Below are 21,472 nucleotides of genomic sequence, written 5' to 3' on the forward strand. Positions count from 1 at the left end.
CTATATTGATCAGAAAGTTTATTTAACAAAGAATGGAATCCCAGTAATAGGAATATGTTTAAGCAAATCGTGGTATACCCATATAATAGAATATTAAGTACCCATTAAAAACGACATTCAGGAGTAGATGTTGCTCATTGGTTGAGCACCTGCTTCCCATGTACAAGGTCCCAGATTCAATCCCTCATACTGCCTAAAAACAAATAAACAAACAAAAATAATGTCTACAAAGAGCTCTTAACAGCATAGGAGAAATATTTATGCTACTCCCTGGAAAAAGCAGGGTAAAATTTTAGATAGAGTAGCATGTATCAACAAGGAAAAACAAGCATTAAAAGAAACCATGAGAATATGGATTAGAGTGGACTTACTGATATTCTATTCATGAACTATTGTGATTAGTAATTGAAGACAATGTGGCATTGGTGTGGAAAAAGTGGCCATGGTGGCTGCTGGGTGTGGGGAATGGGAGGAAGAGATGAGATGTGGAGGCGTTTTCCGGACTAGGAGTTGTCCTGGGTGGTGCTCCAGGGACAATTGCAGGACATTGTATGTCCTCCCATGGCCCACTGGATGGAATGTGGGAGAGTGAGGGCTATGATGTGGACCATTGACGATGAGGTGCAGCGGTGCTCAGAGAAGAGATGTATTCACCAAATGCAATGAATGCCTCGTGATGATGGAGGAGATTGTTGCTATGGGGGGAGGAGTGCGGGGAGAGGGGTGGGGGGGTATATGGGGATCTCATATTTTTTGAATGTAATATTTAAAAAAATAAAGACAAAAAAAAAAAAAGAAACCATGAGCACAATGAATATTACTTCATACCCTTTAGGATGGCTGTTATTTTAAAAACAGTACGTGTTGGCAAAGATATAGAGAAATAGAAATCGTGGTATCTTGCCTTTGCGAATGTAAAATGGGGCAATCACTGTGTAAATGAGTTTGGTGATTCCTCAGAAAGTTGAAAATAGAATTACCGTATGACCCAGCAATTCCACTTCTTGATATACCCTAAAGAACAGAAAGCAGGGACCCCAACAGGTATTTGTACTGATGTTTATAGCAGCATTATTCACAATAGCCAAAAGGTGGAAGCAACTCAGGTGTCCATCGGTAGATGAAGGGATAAATAAAATGTGGCCTAGCCGTACAATGGAATAGTATTTAGCCATAAAAAGAAATGAAGATCTGATTCATGTAACAACATGGGTGAGCCTTGAAGGCAGCCATATGCTGAGTGAAATAAGCCATATACAAAAGGACAAATATTGTACACTCTCATTTATATGAAAGAAACAACAATTTTCACTGAGAGAGCAGATTATAGGTCACCAGGGGCTGGTGGGATTGGGAGGGAATGAGAAGTTATTGCCTAAGGGGTGCAGGTTTCTGTTTAAAATGATAACAAAGTTGGGGTAATGGATATTGGTCGTGATAGCACAGTATTGTAAATCTAATTAATACCACTGAATGGTACACCTGAAAGTGGTTAACGTGGGAAATTTTAAGTTGTATATAAGTTACAACAATAAACGGTTTTTTAAAAAGACCATAAAAGTATACAAAAATATTAATTATGGCTACTTATTAGCAGTATTTTTCTGCTACTTTATACTTTACTTGAAGCAAAAAGTTTTCAACACACCCTTTATCTAAAAAGGAAAAAGATGAGCAAAACAAGAAATAAAAATTAGGAAAAATGCCACAGGACAGACACCAGTCTGCCTGCCATGGTTTAGATGCCATCCTACCTGGAGGAGGGGTCATGGGAAGACTTCTTCCTTAGAGTACCACCTTTATGGCCCATGTCTGTCTGTCCTTGCTCAACCAAGAAAGGGACAGAACAGCTGTTATCCAAGGGCAGGAAGCATGGGAACAAAAGGACGCAGCAGAACATTCCGGCATGGCAAGTTCACGTCCCACTTGATTCTGAGTCACTGTGTGACCTTGGCAAGGTTGGTCTCCCCTCCTGAGCCACTCTTTCCCTGGTGATCCACCTTCCTGGAGGAGACTTTCCAAAGACCTTGCCAGGAAACAGGATAAGCCAGGAGGACCCCAGCCACAGAGGAGGGGGTGTTCTTTTGAAAAATAAAGACACGCTCCTTCCAATTTCTTCTTTAACCGCCAGCTTCTTCCAATCTTGCTAGCAATTAATATTTTCTTTTTCATCTCTTGCAGGAAATGATCGAAATGGTCTAGACTTCAACAGGCAGGTAAGGACTTGGTTCAGAAGAAAATCTTTATTCCATACATTTTGGGGGTCACCTATTGTATGCCAAGGGTGGGGAATACAGAGGGGAAGTGAAGCTTGGGGATGTTTATTCCTAGACTCCTCGTCTTCATGTTTGGAAGGGGCCTTCCAAGGACCCCGAGTCTAACTCCCACACCCACCCCAACCCATGAGTCAATGTAACCCCTCCAAAGAGCGCTGACACACAAACCGCAGGCCAGAGGTGGTCGAGGAACCTATAATAACAGCTCCCTGCCTGTCCAAGCTTAGCCTAGGTGGCTTCTAGGTGAGTCTGTTTGCGTGGAATTCATGGAGCCCTGTGGGGAAGTGCCTGGGTTTCCTCAGGGAACTCTGGGCTTGAAGGGAGCAGCTAGGGGACGCCAAAGGAGAAGCAGCCCAAAGGACTCTCGGACGAGCCGGTCCGCAGGCGCAGTGGCGCAAGGTAGACAGGTGCAGGGTGCTTTTGAAGAAACCAAGTTGGGTTTAGTCAGGGAAGGCTCCGGGAGGGTGGAGCTGGAGAGATTGGGAGGATGGAGGGATGTGGAGGTGTACAGAGAAGCGTGGCAAGCGCAGGGGGTGAAGACTTTCTCCTAGACGGTAGAGGCTGATGGGAAGACAGGGGTGGCGGGCAGGACAGGGTCCTGTGTCAGAAGCAGGTGGGGGGAATGAGATAGTTTTGGGGAGGAGAAATCTAAGCTGTAGACAAGCAGTAAGCAACAGTGCGGGTAGAATCAGGTGCAGTCAGGAAAGCTGGTTCCGCCTCTGTTTCTGCCGCTAACTTGCTGTATAACCCCGTCCTGGAGGAACTCATAGTCTAGTAGGAGAAAGAGACACACACCCTTAAGCAAATATTATCACAAGCCTCGTTTGTGCTTTACAAGAGGTGTGTAAAAAGCCTGGCCTCAGACAGAAATGGGAACAGTTCATTATGAATGGCAGTGCAGGTCAGGCTTCCTGGAGGAGGTGGTATTTGAGTCTGACTCTGAAAGGTGAGTAGGAGTTTGTCAGGCAGAGAAGAGTGGGGTAGAGAGAGAGCCAGCAAGGGGGAAGCGAGGACAGTCCCAGGAGGGGTGCATTGGTAATTCCTAGAGCTCCTTCCTGCTCTGATAGAGTCCAGTTTAGATGGAGCCTGGGGCTGGAATGGAGATCAAACACAGACCCTTTGTTCTCCATCTTCTTTATCTGGGGAGCAATTTGAAGTCACTCTTTACGTTTCCTAAAAGCTCAAACTCTGGCTGTACTCTCACACTCAGAGAGAGGCATACTCTAGATTCCTAAGCCCTTCGGCAAGCGCCTTTGCTAGTTTGTCCACCAGAGAAGCTGGGACATTAGCTCAGCTCGTGGAGGCCTCCCTCTCCCTCCTTCTCAACAGCCTAAAACTGAGATCGGCCTCAATAAAAGCGAGCTCTAGGTTAGCTGTGAGGAAGGACTTCCAGCCAATGAGGTTTTTAATGCCTGGAACAGCCATCAAGGATGAAGAGGCTGCGGAATCAGCGTCTCACTCACGGTCTTTAAATAAGGGACAGTCGGGGCTGGCTTTGCCTCGAGGGCAGGAGGAGAGCCCAAGGATTCCACGGTCCCCAAGGAGAGCTTGGGGTCAGGGGCCAGGGCACCGTGTAGGGGACTCAGGGTCCTGGCCCGCCCCCCTCCAAGGCGGGGCGACAGCCCAGGGGGCAGGGGCCGTGATGACCCGGGGTGGGGGGTGTTGTCTTGAGAAAGCCTCGTGGCAGGGCCCGGCCGCTGGCAGCCCCTCTGGTCCCGGGTACCCTGCAGGGAGGTCCCGACCCTCGGGATGTGTTTTGGGGCGCGGGTGCCCCCCATTTCGGGGAGGGGCTTCTGGCTTCTGCCACGTGGGCCTCACCCGGGCCTGTTTCCCTTGGAGGAGCCTCAGTGTGGGTTGTTCCCTCCCTGCCCTGGAAGGGTTTGGGGATTTCTCATTCCCGACAAGAACAGACATGACGGATCTTCCCTGTAAAGAGGGGAATTTGGACGGAAGAGGCGCTCGGCCGGGTCTCTCCCTCGCACACCGCAGCTGGGGCCTACTGCCCGCTCTCAGCGCAGCGCGACGAGGACCCCTGCGGCCTCTCTAAGGCCCTTCCCCTCCCAGGGCCTCATTTGCTGACTCCTCACACACACATGCTCACCCCCAGAACTTCCCAGACTGTCGTCCTCACGTCTCACAGCCAGGGGAGGAAACCAACATTCGCCCTAATTCCTGCTAAAAACCAGTGACCTAAGCGTTACTAGCCCCATTTTGAGATGAGGAAATGGCCCCCCAGGCGGCCCTGCTTCTTCTGCACAGGATTTGACACATTAGCTTGTCCAAGGTTGCACAGTTGGTCAAGTGGCAGAGCTGGGATTTGAACCCATGTCCCTTTGACTCCAGAGCCATTTTCCCCATGATGCCTTGGTTGCATCCTCCCCCTCCTCTTCCTTTTCTGTGGTCTCTCAACTCCCCCCTGCCCTGTACACACACACCATCCTTAGGGAGAGGCCTGGGTGCCAGAGGCTGAGCATGACCTCACAGTGACTAACTGGAAGGAAGCGGGAGATAGAGAGAGGGGAGGGAAGGAAGAGGGGAGGGAAGGAAGAGCGTCGGGCAGCGCTGACTGATGCCGCCTCGAGAAGCTCCAGTTGGATGGCCCCAGGTCGGCTGGTGCCAGTGGGACTTGCGGCCAGAGGCTGGGGAAATGCAGAGCTGAAGTCGCATTAGCCAGTTGGCTCATCGGGAAGTTTCCATGTGGAGGCTGTTAACTCCCTGGTCCCAGGAAGGAAAACCAAGCCTGTTTGGGGGTAATTATGGAAAGGACAAGAGACCCAAAATGAGAGCCACCCCTCAGTCCCCAGGGCAGATAAGACTAAAGTGAGGGGCGACAGGGTAAGAGCAGACCCCCGAATGGCGAGCCAGAAGGCCTGGGGTCTCATGCCGTTTCTGCCAGTTGCTGTCCTTCAACCAACCTCTTCTCCTTCCTGGCCTCAGTTTCCCCATGACTAAGAGAAAGAGGTTTGGCACGATGCTCTCTCAGCTTCCTGACAGTCAGTGGCCCACGGTTCTATCATTTTTCTCATTCCTTATTCTGACTTGGTTTGTTGTCCTCTTTGACTTCCAGTCTCCTTTCTTTTTTTTTTTTGTTTATTTGAAGAGAAATAGGGAAGAGTTTTCATTTCTTTACCTGAGCTGCAGAGGGTCGGGGAGGATCTTTCCAGCCTTTGTGATCTTGTGTGATTCAGTGAAAAGAAGTCATCACACTTTAGGGGCAGGGGCGAAGGACCCAGCAAGCTGGGTGTGAGGCTCTCGCTCGTCCTTGCAGTTTGGCCCCTCCTGCGTGCTCGGTAGAGGGGGTCGTTTGTAAGGAGGGATTACAATACCATACGGTAAATTCCCCTGGGAAGGAGTGCGGTGCTCTGGGACTTTGCCTGAGAAGCTCATAGAAGAGAAGGTGTCTTAAGTGGCCCACGAGGGAAAAGCAGGGGGTGTCGACTGCAGAGAAGGACGGCGAGAAAGCCCCCCGCAGAGAGGACAGCCCGCTGCCGCTGCAGCGACAGCCATGTCCTCGCTCTTCACAGCAAGGGCGTCTGGGGAGTCAACCAACATCCGCTGACCACCAGTCTCCATGCAAGGTGCTGGGAGCACCCAGGTCCGCTGAATTCCCAGGATACAGAATGGCAAGAGGCTTCTCCAGGGAGGCCTGGGAGGGCAGGTGCAACCAGGCTCTCAAGCTGGCAGGGGAGGGTCTGTGGGTGACAGCAGGGTGAGCCTGCCCGCCCCCCGCCCCATCCCCCTTGCCCCCAGCACTGCCAGGGGCATTCTCTGAGCTTGGAGCAAGATTCCCGGAGCAATCCCTTCCCTTGAGAGAGCAGGGGAGGGAGATGGCGCGTTTGGCCCTTGAGTTCCGTGGACCTGGACTGCTCTGGTTTTGAGGAGTCAGAGAGGAGTAACATGTGGTCCCTGGGGCTAGAAATAATGTCCCATGAGGCTCCGCGAGCTCAGCAGGAGAAAGGAGCCTCTGGGTGGTGGGTGCAGGAGGGGGATTCTGAGATCTCCCACGAAAGGCTTGGACAAGGAGAAGGAAGCTTGGCAAGACTCTTGGTGTCGTGAGGGTGGGTCCCCTCTGCTGCAAGCTTTTACTGAGGGTGTCAGGATTTAGCTTCTGGTTCTGTACTTTAGGGCAAAGGGGTGGAGACAGGCCTGGGGGAGGGGGGCAGGCTAAGAGAGAAGAGGAGCCAGCCAACCTCCTTTTGCTTAGCCAGAGGAGGAGGGGCTGGGTGTGAGGGTGTCGATACATAACACCCCTCTTTTTTCCCCCTCCAAGGTACCAAAGCAATTGAAAAATAGGTACAGGAGCCTGCCAGATAGAACTGTATTGGAGACGTGGCTTTGATGGATGGCCACAGTGGGATTTCCAAACCTCTCTCTACAGTTAAACACACCCACTGGTCACAGGGAGAGCTGGCCGCGAGCAGACCCAAAGCACCCGCCTTGCCGACAGGCTGGTCTGCAAAGAGGGTCCAAGAGGGTGAAGCCACACCCACCCACTTCCTTCTGAATGTGTGGTTCTCAGCCTTATCCGACCTAATGGTCCCTGCAACAAAGGCCCTGTGAAGCCCCTTTAATATCCTAAAATGAGACTTACAGAAAATATTAATGAAAATCAATAAAATATTCTCATTTGAATAAAAAGGAGAAAGAAGAGTCATTCATAATAAAACCATGTGTATTTCAGCAAGCGACTGCTTGGCACGTTCCCCAAGAAGATTCAATGAGCTAGTAGGATACTGACACCTGGGTGGATGTGAGAGGCATAAATACAGACTCATATTGATAGGCTATATTGGCGGCTCAAAGGGCCTGATTTTCTCAAATGTTAAACAACTCTTGGTAAACTTCCAAACAAAAGATCATCTTTCCTCGATTTACACAGAGAAATGGTATCCCTGGAAAGTCTGTATGTATTGAAAGCGGGCAAAAATACACCGGCTTAAAAATGGCCCTGGGGCCTTGGCCACAGGCAGGTTACGCAAATGGCTGGTGGGGCAGTGGAAAGCTTCGTGGAAGCCACAGGGATCTTGAACAAGTCTCTTCTGTTTGGGAATGTCTTTTGTGTCACCTGCCAGTAAATGCAAATCGAGTCCCACCACCCCCCCCTCCCAGCAACCTCCACACACAGGGGATTTCACAAAACGTCCCCCAGGGTAGGTCTCACCCCCGGCAGGACAGCTGACCTAGATGCACCAAGGAGATACCTCGCTTCAATTGGGAGCCGTTTTTCTAGCTGCAGGCCTTCCTTCCACACAGCTGCACAAGGCAATGGAAAATGGAGGCGCCCCAGAAGCCGTGCCCCAGCCTCTGCTCTCAGGGAACTTACAGGCTGATGAGGGAGTCAGGTGTGAAAAGGTCCTAAAAGGTGTGAAAAGTTCCTACGAGGTGTCTGAACAAGGAAGTGTAAACAAGCCAATCGGACTGGGCAGGACACAATTGGTTAGATTAAATTATTCCCTTCTCCAAAGTCGTGACCCCGTTGTAGTCAAGAGAATTTCATAATAATGTAGTTTATGGAACCTTACTTGTGTGTCAGGCCCTGAGGGCAGAACGCTTTGTGCTGCACTATTTCATTTAAGGCTTGTAGCAACCCTGGGAGGTAGTTGTTATGATTCCCATCCTATAGATGAGGAAACCGAGGCACTGGAGGTTTAAAACCTTTCCCACGGTCACACCATCAGGCCTGCCCGCCTCCAGATTCCACAGCTGTCAATACCCCCCTGCCCTGCTTGTCGTGGGAGGAAGGGAGGCGCTGGAGCGGTTCAACCAGATTGCCTGTACTGGTTAACTGGGCCTCGGATCTTCATCTGAAGGTGAGAACAATAATGGTACGTACTTCCTAGGGAGGTTGTAAGGATTCGCATTATTTAGCTGAGATATCAGAATAGCCTTGGCACACGGCAATCAATCAATATTCGCTCCTTTGATTTTCTGATGAATGAGAAGCCATAATTCTTCCTCTCCTCTCCCTGTGTGGCCGCTGCACTGGCTTGCTTCGGTTACATGGGCTGGTGATGCTACCAGAAAGGTCATTTTTCCCCTGGGATCCATCACCTCCCTATCCAAGCGTCACCACCCTTCCCGGCTTGGGTGGAGAAACAGGCCATAAGTGCCTTTGCTTCTGGAGAGATGGGAATTTGTCCTTTGCCAGCCAGGCTCTTTGACCAGAGGCTCTTTGGCCTGTTTCCTGTTTGTGGCCCATGGGCAGCCCCAGTGCTGGGTGGACCAAGCCTCGTGGAGAGCAGGTCAGAGAGGAGCACGTGGAAAGGAAGCAGCTGTCTGGGTCCCCCAGAGTCCTTCCCTCGTTCAGCTGGGGGTCAGCCCCAGACACCAGTGGAAAGCCTCCTCTGGGCAGCGGGTGGGGGGGCCAGCTCACTCAGGCTCGTAGCCCTGGCAGGGGCCAGCGGACGTGTTCTGGACGGGGCCTGGAGATGGATTCTTGTCTTGGCCTCTGGTGGGGCAGAAAGCAGTGAGGATGCAAGGAGGGAGAGGAAGGTGTCAGGATCCGTTCCCAGATTTTGCAGGGATGAAAAAGTGTGCTTTCTTTGGAATTTCAGGGCACTGCCTTTGGTTGATGCGGACATTCGTGAGATGAAATGTCAATCCAGCCCTTCCCCTCCCATGGGGAAATCTCTTTGGAGCAGGGGGTCTTGACAAGAATGCTGAATTTACCCAAGAGGGAAAGCTAATACTGCTTCTCAAGCCCGTAGTTTATAAGGACACTGGACTGAATGCTTTGCATGCAGTGCCTCATTTAAACCTTGCAACACCCCAGAGCAGCAGATTTTGTTCTTTCCATTTTGCAGGAGGAGGAAACCGAGGCTCAGAGAGGCCAAGTGACTTGCTTAGAGCCAGGATTCAAAACGAGGTTGATGGGATTGTGCCAGGGACCTTACATAGGCTAGATCTCCTTTGCTATTCCTTAGTCTTTACAACAGCTGGCGGAGGTGAGCTTTATTGTTCCCATTATCCAGTGGGGGAAACCACAGCTCAGGGAGATTAAGTAACTTGCCCAAGGTGGGGCCCAGGTGTCAGACAGACCTGTCTGACTTTCCACCACCCGGCCAGGCTGCCTCTGAGAGAGGCAGGAGCGAAAAAGCCCCTGCACATGCGACATGACCTGGTTGGACCCAGAACCTCTCGTGTGACATTTGCACAGCATTTTCCCACATTTCCGGGCCCTCTTGCTCATATGGACTCTGCAGCCCCCTCAGGCTGGTGCTTGCCAGCTGGGGTGGCAGATATAGTATCTATAGGCTCGGGGAAGGCTGCCAGGTGAAGGGGGGCGTGGAGGAGGGTTCCCACCCAAAGAGGGTTCCCCTGGACCTGTGCGTGAGAAGGGTGCAGGGAGGGGAGCTGTGTTTGCAGGCGTGGGTGCCTGCAGGCAGGGGATGGGACTTGGCCTTCTCTTGGGCGGGTGAAGGCAGCTCTAGTAACCGGGAGAATCTGCCCCACCCAGAATCATGGCTTCCACTGAAAAGAAGCAATTTTTCCCCACTAGAACGTTCCTTCCCCCAGTGCTCCCTGCAGGTGGTTTCAGAAGCAGCCCTTGGGGCTCAGCTGCGTCAGTGCACCTGCACAGTTCCCCACCTGACATCAGGTCACATCTCACCGTCCTCTCTGCTTGACAACTCAAGCGAATGGGTATCCCCCCCAATAACTGTGTGACGTGGGTATTAGTATTATCATTTTGACAAAGAAGGTAACCGAGGCTCAGAGTGGTAATATGCATTGCAATTAAGTGGCAGAGCTGGGACTTCAGTCCACCTCTATTCAGTGCCTACTCGCTAACAGGCGCTGTGCTCAGTCTCCAGACTCAGCTGGGTCCCCTAATCACGGCCGCACACATTGGCCCAGTGGCCCCCCACCCCAACCCCTGTGCTTGTGTTCAGATCAAGCATCGAGACTGCTCCTCCTCTCCCCTGCGTGGCCACCAAAGTCCCCTTTGCTGCCAATCCTTGGGGATACTTAGTTCACATCCTGTTTTGCTTTTCTTTCTCCACAATCCCTCCCCTGGGCTGGCATCTTTTGACATTGTCTCCCACAGACTTGGATTGCTGTAGGGCTGCCCTGCTCCCAGCCTGCAGAGGACGGGGTGGCCCAAGGTCTGGCTCTGGCATCACAGGGACTTGGGTTTGAACCTCAGCTTTACCCACGGGAACCGTGTCCCTGGTCGCTCACCCTCTCCAAGCCTCAGGTTCTGCCTCTGTACAATGACGAGTGGGAAGCGGGGACAATGGGCAACGATAGTTTCTATCTTCCAGTGTTGTTAGGAGGATTGAATGAAGCCTTGTGTGCGGAGTGTCTGGAATATAGTAAGTGCTCAATAAACATTACTTACTGCTGTGAGAGCCATTGTCCCGACCCTGTGCTTCCGGCTACCCCATTTCACATCAGCCTGGCTCCACTTTGCCTCTTGCTCTCTGGTACCCCTCAGGAGACTCTACCCCTTTCCCCAGTGTTAGGTTTCTCCCAACTGCTGGTCTTCCTCCGAGTGTTCTTTACCTGTGCCCCGTACCTGAAACTCAGCCCATTACAAGAGCAAAAATAAGAAAAACCCAGCAGGCTCAGGCTGGGCCAGGGAAACACAAGAGGGCCTCCCTGTACTGAAAAGGTGCACCTGAAATGTGCACAAATTGGTTTTATAAACGAAATCTCATTTTTCCTTCACCACGAGAGCCTGCTACTGAAAGGAATGTGAGGCCACATCTTTTCAGAGAGCCAAGACTGTCTTTTTATGGTCAGTTAGAGCCAAACATCATCTCTAAGGTTTGCACAAGGGGGTTAGAGTTCATCTTACCTTTTCCCCCAAGATGACATCTCAAAGAATTTATGTCATCCAAACGAGGCGTGTCTTCAGCTTAGCCCAGGCCATCCACGTGGGTGGGCTCATCTGAGGGCTTAGAAGTGGATTCTGTAGGCCACTGGTATAGCTGGTAAACTGAGGCCTGGAAAGATTTAGACGCCAAGTCTCTGGGGGCAATTGGGATTCCTGCACGGGCCAGTGGTGGGGTGCTGATATGCCGCCCCCCCTACTCTGGGCTGGGACCTTCCAGGGTGTGGCTGAACTTGGACTCTAGGGCAAGAGCCTCCTGGATGGAAAGGGTTAAAAGGAGCCATATTAACCCTGCACTGCCTGGGAGGGGAAGCAGTGAAGCTGCCCTAAGGCGAGCCTGCCTAGCGGGCTGGGCCCTGCTGGTGTCCCCAGATCCAGAGTCAGCTTCCTTCCTGGGGGTCTGTGCTGCCCCTCACAGTGGCCTGGCTGGCTGCACAGTGGACAACAGCTCCGGCCATCGGGCTCTCCCCCAGGTCCTGGCGTCGCCCAGGTGCCCAGGCCGGAAGCACACTTGGCTGTTGTAAGGCAAGCAGGACCTGGGGAGCCTAACTTGGCCCCGGATCTGGCAACTCGGCAAGTGCCCCACTCGCTCGTGGAGGCTGCGCCCCTCCTGCTCGGCCGGCCTGAGGGCATTGCGCCTGGGGAGTCCAGCCCCCTCCGTGGTGTGGCGTACCTTTTGCCCCATCACCAGAATCTACTTCTGCGCTGCGTCGTGTCCAGGGGCCCAGTGGAGCCCATTTGTAGCCCTTCCCTCCCCTCATTTCCCAGGCCCTAACTTCCAAGTATGGTCAGGGTCCTTGTAAGAAGCAGAGAATTCCCTGTGGCACGCGGGCGGGTCCTGAAGACAAAGGGGACAGGACTACACGCGCCTCTTGACTCTGTTTCCTCCAGCCCCCGCCCCATCCTGGCTCAGCATCGCCCTCTCAAGCTCCTAATCCTCTTTCCAAACTCAACTCGCAGGTCTTCTTCTCCAGGGAGCCTTCTAGGACCACCCCTCCACCCGCTGCACCCTGCAAGCTGAGCCCCCGTTACTGTACCTTCCTTGTGTGCGTTTCTGTCTTACGCACCAGCAGTGAAGTACTTGAGGAAAGGGCCTGTATCTTATTTATTAGAGTAAAACAGTGCCTGGCACAGAGTAGGTGTTCAACAAGTGTGGAGTAAATGGATGCACGGGGTGGCTGTAATGGATCTGTCCCTCTGTCCACTGCCCCCGGGGGACTCCCCGCCCTTCTCTTTTCCAGGGCCTCCCACTTATCACGCTGCTCCCCTCCCAGCCATCTGGTCTCCCAGCCCGTGGTCCACAGACTCCCCTTTTTCCAGGAGCGTGAGTGTGTTGGCTTCATGCAGAGCGAGCGTGGAGGGGGCGCCATCCACTTAGGTCTGGTGAACCTTTTCCAGGGGACTGGGCCTGCTGGGGCACTTCAGCTGCTTACTCAGGGGTGGCCGAGGGCTGGGCCTGGCCCCGAGCGACCCAGGGGTCAGTGTGCAGGACCCTGCCTGACCCAGTTTTCCAAGCTCTTTGAGGTCGGTCGTTCAGAACAGAGCTCTGGACCCCAAGCCAGATGAGGCTCCTCTAGAAAGGCCCCCAAGGAATTGAGAGAGAGGCTGAGAGGCTCTCCTGGGACCGCCCTCTCCTGACCATCCTAATGGAACCAGGTGGCTGGGATACGCCCACAACACCTGAGGTCACGGGGGCTTAATTTTTTATAAACGGTGGAGACCAACTCGGGTTGACCATCTAACCCTGTGGCGAGCAATAGACACACAGACTCTTGGTCGGAAAGGATTTTAGGTCATCTATGCTAGCGGTTCCCAGCCGTGCACCTAAGAACACTTTTGTTCTGTACGAAGGGTTCTTTCTTCCTCCTTTTTAGTCTGTGTATTTATACATCTATTTATTAACCACAGAAAGTCTTATGACTAAGTTTTCACTGGCTGTCGTGAAGTCAAAATAAATGAAGGCAATGGTAGTGGATTTTTGTGAGGCTAAATACATTCAGTTTTACAAATCTGAGATTCTGCACTTTTTGGTGTTAAAATATTAATTTTATGAAATGGTCAAAGCAGATGATATTAGTTACATTAAGTTTCTTATTTGGTAAAAATTAATATTTAAACCCATCTGAACTCCGAAAAAAAAAAAAGATTACTGGTCATGAACTTCAAAAGCCTGGGAAACAGGGATTCCAGGCTGACCTATCTCCTAGCGCACAAATCCTCCTGCTGACATCCCTATCAGATGGCTCCATGTCTCTCCAAAACTCCTCCAGGGATGCGGAACTCACTAGAATGCAGCCCCCTCAGCGTGCAGCAGGTTGAACTGTTAGGCCCACTTGACCTTCCCATTAGACCTGCTTGAGCTTCCCGTGGCTGGCACCCCCGTGGCTGACCCCTCCCTGCCTCAGCTCCAGGGGCTCCCTTTCCACCCCTTTCCCTGACAGCCCTGTAGTGCTGAAGAAACCCCATCAGCCCCAAATCTTCTCTCCTAGGTAAAGAGCCTGAATTCTGTAAACTATTCCACATACCATTTTTTTTCCCTCTTTTCCCTTCTCCCTGTTCCTGCCCCCCAGTTGTCTGCTCTCTGTGTCCATTTGCTGTGTGTTCTTCCGTGTCTGCTTGCATTCTTGCCAGTGGCACAGGGAATCTGTGTCTCTTTTTTGTTGCGTCATCTTGCTGCGTCAGCTCTCCTCGCATGCAGCGCCACTCCTGGGCGGGCTGTGCTTTTTCTGTGTGGGGTGGCTCCCCTTGCAGGGTGCTCTCCTTGCACATGGGGCTCCCCTACACGGGGGACACCTCTGCATGGCACGGCACTCCTTGTGGGCCAGCTTACCACATGGGCCAGGAGGCCCTGGGTTTGAACCCTGGACCTCCTATATGGGAGGCGGACGCTCTAGCAGTTGAGCCACATCTGCTTCCCTCCACATACCATATTTCTGATTGCCTTTCTTAAAATAATTACACACATATGAGACTATTTTCTTGTCAAAAATTTAGTACCAGAGACAAAGGGGAAGACTGTTGATCCCCATTCAGTCTCAGTTCTCTTCCCAGAAGTAACTCCCATTACCAGCATGGTATGTATACATCTAAAAGACTTTTTCTCTGAGCCTACATGGATATGGGTACAAATGGAAGTGTATACATTTTTGTAGGGGTTTAAAAATATCTACACATATATATGTATGCGTATATATATCCACGTGTATATGTATGCCTATATTATACTGCACACATTCTTCTGAAATATCCTTTTAAAATTTAACAGTAGGACTTTATAGATTCTTTCATGGTAGTACATATAAAATTACATAATTCTTGTTAATGACCACTACAATATCCCACTGTTTTAAGGTAGCTTTGTTTTTCTATTCCCCTCCTGATGGACATTTGGTTGCTCTTAATTTTTTGCTTTTACAATACTATGATGAACTCCTTGACCTTGTTTGTGCCTCTGATGCCTCTATATGCATATGCTTTGTTCTGCTAACCATTCTCTTCAAGTATAACATCTACAGCTGTATAACACTCAATACTCAGATGCGGTCTGGCCGGTCTAGAGGCTGGGGGGAGGGTGCAGTGGAGGGGTTAGGGCATTCATTCATTTACTCATACATCACATTTTTATTGAGCAAGTACTATTTAGTTATTGTGCTTTAATCCAGTTGTGTCAGCCACAAACAAGACAGAAGCGAGGCCTGCCCTCGTGGAACTTACGTGGGCAAGTAGGGAAGACTCCCCTGGATATTTCTACCTCTGTTAGGCAGTCTATCCTACAGGTTTTTAAAGGTTAATTTTATCACATTGTCAACTGGCTCTTAGAATCCATTAACACCTTTCAAGTCTTTTTAAATATAAATGGTTCCCTCAACTTGGGCAGTAAATTTTTGTATTTTAAGGGAAGGGTTTTTTTCATTTGTTCCTGTTAAGTTTTATCTCATAGTTTCAAGTTTTTGAAAAAATATGGACGTCTTTGTGCAAGGTCCTAGCTAACACTGCTCCCTGTACAGAGATGTAGTAAGTGTGCATGCTACATCTTCGTCCAGGTTATGGCTAACATTCTTGGCAAGACTGGACCAAGAGCAAAGTCCTGTGGCATGCCCTGGAGACTTCCCTGGATGACTGTGACCCATTAATCAGCCCTGCCCTCAGCCCACAGGACCCCATTCTGACTTCAGGGACAGACACACATACATCCCTACGTCCCTACAGAGGTACTGCAGTGACAGCATCACCTGATGCTCCATTCCAGGAACCTGATACAAAAGTAAATGAGCCTTGTTTCACCTGACTTCTTAAATCAGTGTGATCTGGCCGAAAAGGTGTTGATTTTGGACCCAGGTTCAAATGCCATCTGTGCCACTTCCTAGGAGGATAGCCTTTGGGAAATCACTTGACTTCTCTGAGACCTAGTTTCCTAGATTTTAGCATTGTTGAAAGCATTTCTTCACTCATCTCCCATATGTTTAATAAGCAAGTGCTAAAACCGTAATAAGAAAGATAGGGACCCCGGGTAACGAGTGTGCAAAATCATTGTCTTCATAACGTTTTGTTGGCAAAAATCAGAAAATCTTTCCTGGACTGGGTTTTTTTTTTTTAGAAAACAATTTAATTTATGGGGTAGAGCTTCATCCATCGTAATTTTTTTTTTCATTGTGACACATTCATTGCATTTGGTGAATACATTTTGGTGGACTGGGTTTTACAGACATTTAACCCTGGCCTTTGAGACCTGGATATAGTACAAAGATTATTTATAAGTAGGGGAATTAAATATGCTGTTAGAATCCCTTGGCCCAAGTTCGCTCAGCCTGTTGGAGAGAAGGTTGGTAACTCCTCCCCAGCCTTAGAGAATTTTTCTTAAACTGTCTTTCGCACCTGGAGTCCCGTCCCAAGCTAATAATAAGGGTAACAGGATAGACGAGCACTCAGTAAAAAGCAAAGGACAAGCCCAATGTTAAAAGAGCTGCACAGAGCTGCGGCATGGCCAGAAGACTCATCTATTTTGGTCCCAGCTGAGAACAAGAAGGAAGCAAGATGAGCCCATCAAGCCAGGTGCTTTTCTCAGTGCCTTAAGTTTTTGTTTCAGAAACAGTTGTAACAAGCTTAACGATCTGGATTTCCCAGCGCTTGGCAAATAAAAAGTGCAAGTTAGTGGTGGAATTGGCGGCTGCCAGAAGCAGGCATACCAACAGTAGCGGATAAAAATCTGGTGGTGAGGAAGGAGGCAAAAAAACCTGGAAAAAAGCAAAGTTGCACAAAAAAGAAAAGAAAGAGCAACTAGTTGAATGACTGAACATTTCAATATCCCTGGGGCATGATTGTTTTTTAAAGGAGTTCAAAATTATGACTCCAAGTCATTGGCTAAATTATCTTTCAGGTCCTCTTTAAGGGAGAGTAGGAAGGTATATACTTCGCAACATCTTTAGTCAAAATGAAACCAATAAATATCCAAAAGTGAAATAATAGGCTGAGCTTCAAGGAATGGATTTCAATGACTTTGAAAAGCCGCTTGCTTGGAAGGCTTCCTCAGAGAATCCCAGGAAAGGAAGAGATACGGAATTTTAAGCCAATGACTTGAGTTCAAGTCACAGCTCCCTGGCCAGCCAGGCTGTGACCTTAGGTAAATCTCTTACCTTTCCTGAATCTTGGTTTCCTCCACCTTCAAATGGGGGAAAAAAATTACCTGCTTTTTCAGCCTCAATAGAATATCATGAAAATCAATGAAAATGGTGTGTCGAATGTGTTTTGTAGGGAAGTGGATGTGGCTCAACTGATAGAGCATCCACCTACCGTATAGGAGGTCCAGGGTTCAAACCCAGGGCCTCCTGGCCCGTGTGGTGAGCTGGCCCACACGCAGTGCTGATGCGCGCAAGGAGTGCCATGCCACACAGGGCTGTCCCCTGCATATGGGAGCCCCACACACAAGAAGTGCACTCCACAAGGAGAGCCACCCCACGCGAAAAAAGCATAGCCCATCCAGGAGTGGCACCGCACACATAGAGAGCTGACGCAGCAAGAAGATGCAACATAAAGAGATACTGATTCCTGGTGCCACCTGAAAAGAGTGCAAGCAGACACAGAAGAACACACAGCAAATGGACACAGAGAGCAGACAACGGGTGGGGAAGAGGGAGGAGGGGAGAGATAAATAAATCTTAAAAAAAAAAAAAAGTACTTTGTAAACTATAAAACATCATGAAAATGTTGAGGCCACAATGCCTGTGTTGCTTGCCAGGAACAGTGACTGAAGATGTGGTGAGAGAGGGCAATGGATTTCCAGCTATTACTTTTTTTTTTTTTTTTAAGAATTACATACAGGGAAGCAGACTTAACCCAGTGGTTAGGGCGTCCGTTTACCACATGGGAGGTCCGCGGTTCAAACCCTGGGCCTCCTTGACCTGTGTGGAGCTGGCCCACGCGCAGTGCTGATGTGAGTAAGGAGTGCCGTGCCACGCAGGGGTGTCCCCCGCGTAGGGGAGCCCCATGCGCAAGGAGTGTGCTCCATAAGGAGAGCCGCCCAGCGCGAAAGAAAGTGCAGCCTGCCCAGGAATGGCGCCGCACACACAGAAAGCTGACACAACAAGATGATGCAACAAAAAGAAACACAGATTCCTGTGCCGCTGACCACAACAGAAGTGGACAAAGAAGAACACGCAGCAAATAGACACAGAGAACAGACAACCAGGGCAGGAGGGGAGGGGAGAGAAATAAATAAATAAATCTTAAAAAAAAAAGAATTACATATACACACACATACTTACTTTCACCAGGCTGAAGGGGAAACTCTACAACTAACTTTAGTGGTTATAAAACACCTTGGAAACTTATGATATGTGAAACCTTTGAGCACTTACTATTTTGAACCTTAATTTTTTCCTAACTTAAAATTAATAATTAACTCAAAAAATGAAACATTGCAGAAATATCTGACATAGAAAGTGATTACCAGATGGTAGGAGTTACAAGTCTGCTGAGGCTCAGGGCCTGGCTATCACATGGACAGTGGGGCATTTTCAGGACTTGGAGTTGTCCTGGGTGGTACTGCAGGGACAGTTACTGGACATTGTATGTCCTGCCATGATCCACTGGGTGGACTGGGGGAGAGTGTAAACTACAGTGTAAACCACTATCCATGCAGTGCAGCAGTGCTCCTAAATGTATTAGCCAAATGCAATGAATGTGCCACGATGATGAAAGAGGTTGTTGATGTGGGAGGAGTGGGGTGAGGGGGTGGGGGATATATGGGGACCTCATATTTTTTTAATGTAACAATTAAAAAAAATAAAGAAGGAAAAAAAAAAGTGACTACCTTCTAGAACCCAAAATACTCTCCACTCCATCTATTATTAGCAGTTTGGCTTTGGCAGTTTAGATATTTTCTGTGCTCTCTTTTGATCCCATAAACATTCAACAAGGAAATTCCTGAAATAAACAGTCCTTTGTTACAAAGGATAAATCTTTAGGGGTGGAAATACATGTCATATCCTAAAAAGCTCTCCGCTCTGTCTCCTCCTCTCCATTTCCACTGTTGGCATGTCCTCATCAGCTCTTCCCCAGCCTAGTGCAATCAATAGCTTTTTAACTAGTTGCCCTGCTTGTAGTTATACTTGCTTCAAATCCACCTTCCATGCAGTGCTTAGGACCCTTGAACTAAAACGGAGATCTCTGCACTAGTTACACTTCGCCCTCAAGGCCTAAGCCCCTCGCACGCCTCTGAGGTTTTCCCCATGGGGCACCTGCCTCTTCCCATGCATGCCGCAGCGGTCCCGAGTTGCTTGGAGTTCCCACGTATGGAATGCTGTTTCCCCCTCTGTGACTTCGGGCAAGCTGTTCCCACTTCTTAGGGTGCGCTTCTCTGCCTTCTCTGCCTGGCGGGCTTCTCGTTCTCTTCCAAGGCTGCCCAGGAGGCCTTCCCTCCCGTGGAAACCCCTGGCTCAGGCCCCTCTCTGTAGCTATCCTCTTCTGTGCTGCCTCTGTACCTCCTTCTGCTGGTTAAAAGTATTACGCTGTGGGTGATTGGTTTGTTTGTTTTTTCACTTGTGCAGTCTCCTCATTACTCTGTGGGCTTCTTATTCGTCTTTGTGTTCCTCTTGGCTCTTGGTGCATAAGAGGTGCTTAGTAAAACATTTTGTTGAACTAATCGAACTGGGATGGGATTTTATGAGGCATGCAGGAAACCCCTGAGCTTAAAGCATGCTTCTTGGAAGACCACCCACTCCACTGCTGTCGAAGCTGACCTGGGGTGGGAAGACCAAGAGACGGCCTCAAGAACACAAGAGATAAAGGCTCTGATTGACTGGAAGACTGTTCTCGGCGAGGAACACTACCAGGGAAGATTGTTGGCTTTCATCTGTAGCCAATACTCGGTCTTTCAGGGACAAGCTTGCAAATCATAGGCAGTCACCCAGGAAATGCCAAAGGGAATCCAATTCAGACTTGTTGAAAACGTCACTTTCAACAACTTCTTAGTCCACATACACGTGGAAAAGTCCCTGGCAACGCTTGTGAAAATGTTTGTACCGCCTGGGCACCATACTTGAGAAGAACAGAGGCTGCAGAGAAGGCAGAACTCGACAGGAACATTTCAGGAGCCCGGGGGAGTCCTGAAATTCTAGGATGGGATGGGGAGGGGGAGACCCAGTGGAGCTTTCACAGCATGGTATAGGCAGAGGGTCTGGAGGTCAAAGATCCTAAAGGAAAGTCAGGCTCTGCTCTTCCTAGCTGTGTGGCTTTGGGCATGTTACGTAAGTGCTCTGAGCCTTGGTTCCTACATCTGAAAATACACTTTCATAAAGTTATTTCCCTCATTGATTTGCCAGGAAGAGTAAATGACAGTGCATTTGAAAGTGCTTTTTAATTTCTAAAGTGCTGAGAAATAGTTCTTTCTTGAGCTGATTCTCATGGACCTGATCTGTGCAGTGCTTCACAACCACAAGTTGGTGCTTGGTGTGCGTGCATGCGTGTGTGCCTGTGTGCGCGTGTGCATGGAGGTGTAGCTAAGGTAGGCAGAGCATCTGCACTTCCTTTTATGGGTTTCTTTGGAACCCCCTAGTAAAATAAATATGCACTGGGATGGAGATTTCACAGCATGCCTGGATCTTCTCTTCCCCTCTTCATCTCTCTTCCCCATAATGAGAAAGGAAAAAAGCAAATAGCAACCCCCTGGGGTTAATTTGTATGTGAGAGTCAAGGAAATATGGAGGGCTGGTTCCCCAACCAAATGCAGTCTGTTACCATCATAAGTAGACATGTGGTTCATCTGTGTTTAATCGTTACCCAGGGCAGTAATTGAGAACCCTAAGCAAGGCCTTTTTTTTAAACTCAGACTAAGTCTCATCGGGGCAGTGTAATTAGGGCCTCTAATGAGTTATTACCGGCACTAGGGGAGGCCACAACAGCAGAGAGATGGAGATAGATGACTTAGCCCTGGCCCACTACAGTGGACTGAGCACTGGCTGGGGAGTCAAGAGACCCATCCTAATTGGCCCTGGCTTGGTCTCTTGGGCCAGGTTTGGCTACAACTCTAGCCATGTTTCTCTGAGCAAGTTCCTTCCCCTCTGGGCTCCAGGAGTCATCCATGTAAAATGAAGGGTTTGGACCAGGTGATGTCTCCATTTCCATCCACTTCTAATGGGGAAGGAAGGAATCAACACTTGTTGAATGTCTGCCATGTACCTGGCACAACCTGTACCTAGCAACCTTGATTCTCATGCTATGACTCCATCATGCACAGCTGGTGGGCGTCAGGGCCGTGGAGAGGAGCTGTGGAGTTGGACAGACTTGGATGGAAACTCAGTTCTCTTATTAATATTTACCAGCAGTGTGGTGTTCAGCAAGTTTCTGTAAGCCTCAGTTTTCTCCTCTGTGAAATGGGTCCAGTAATGCAATAAGCGTAAAGGAGTCTGCTCCCACTCTCTTTTCTGTGCATTATAAATTTTGTAAGTAGACTCCATCTACTCTATTTCTCTCCTTTGGAGGAGGAATAAGAGAGACCTAGAGAGGTGTGTGAAGTAACTTAATAGAAGAACATACAGCTAGTTAGAGGCAGGCGGGACCTGAAGCCAGGCCTCCGGGCTGATTCTGGGCCTTGCACTTGTTTCCTGGATGTCTTACTATCATCCCCAGCTCTGAAAACGCCAGCAGAGTCCTTCCATGCTGGACCACACAGGTATGGGCAGAGGCACCAGGCATGATGACAAGCTGCATTCACGTACTAGACTTTTCACCCACCTAGTCGTGGACTCAAACAGTACTCAGAGTTTGATTCAAAGACCATGCTCAGCACTTCTTACTCCACCCCAGCTCCTACCTCCCACTGTTTCACTGACCTGGGAGCAGAGCAGCGCTCCATGTGGGCAAATCC

The 21,472-nt window shown here is 49.6% G+C and overlaps 1 protein-coding gene across 1 annotated transcript in view; it reads left to right on the plus strand.

The window, feature by feature from the left end:
• Positions 1–21,472, plus strand: part of POU2F3 (POU class 2 homeobox 3) — a 75,708-nt gene that overhangs the window by 28,784 nt on the left and 25,452 nt on the right. The window contains exon 3 of the mRNA XM_023589111.3: positions 2,182–2,216. Within this exon, the coding sequence (XP_023444879.1) occupies positions 2,182–2,216 (35 nt within the window). The remainder of the gene's footprint in view (positions 1–2,181; positions 2,217–21,472) is intronic.

The sequence above is a fragment of the Dasypus novemcinctus genome, chromosome 27 (genome assembly GCF_030445035.2).
Source record: "Dasypus novemcinctus isolate mDasNov1 chromosome 27, mDasNov1.1.hap2, whole genome shotgun sequence".
Classification (NCBI taxonomy): domain Eukaryota; kingdom Metazoa; phylum Chordata; class Mammalia; order Cingulata; family Dasypodidae; genus Dasypus; species Dasypus novemcinctus.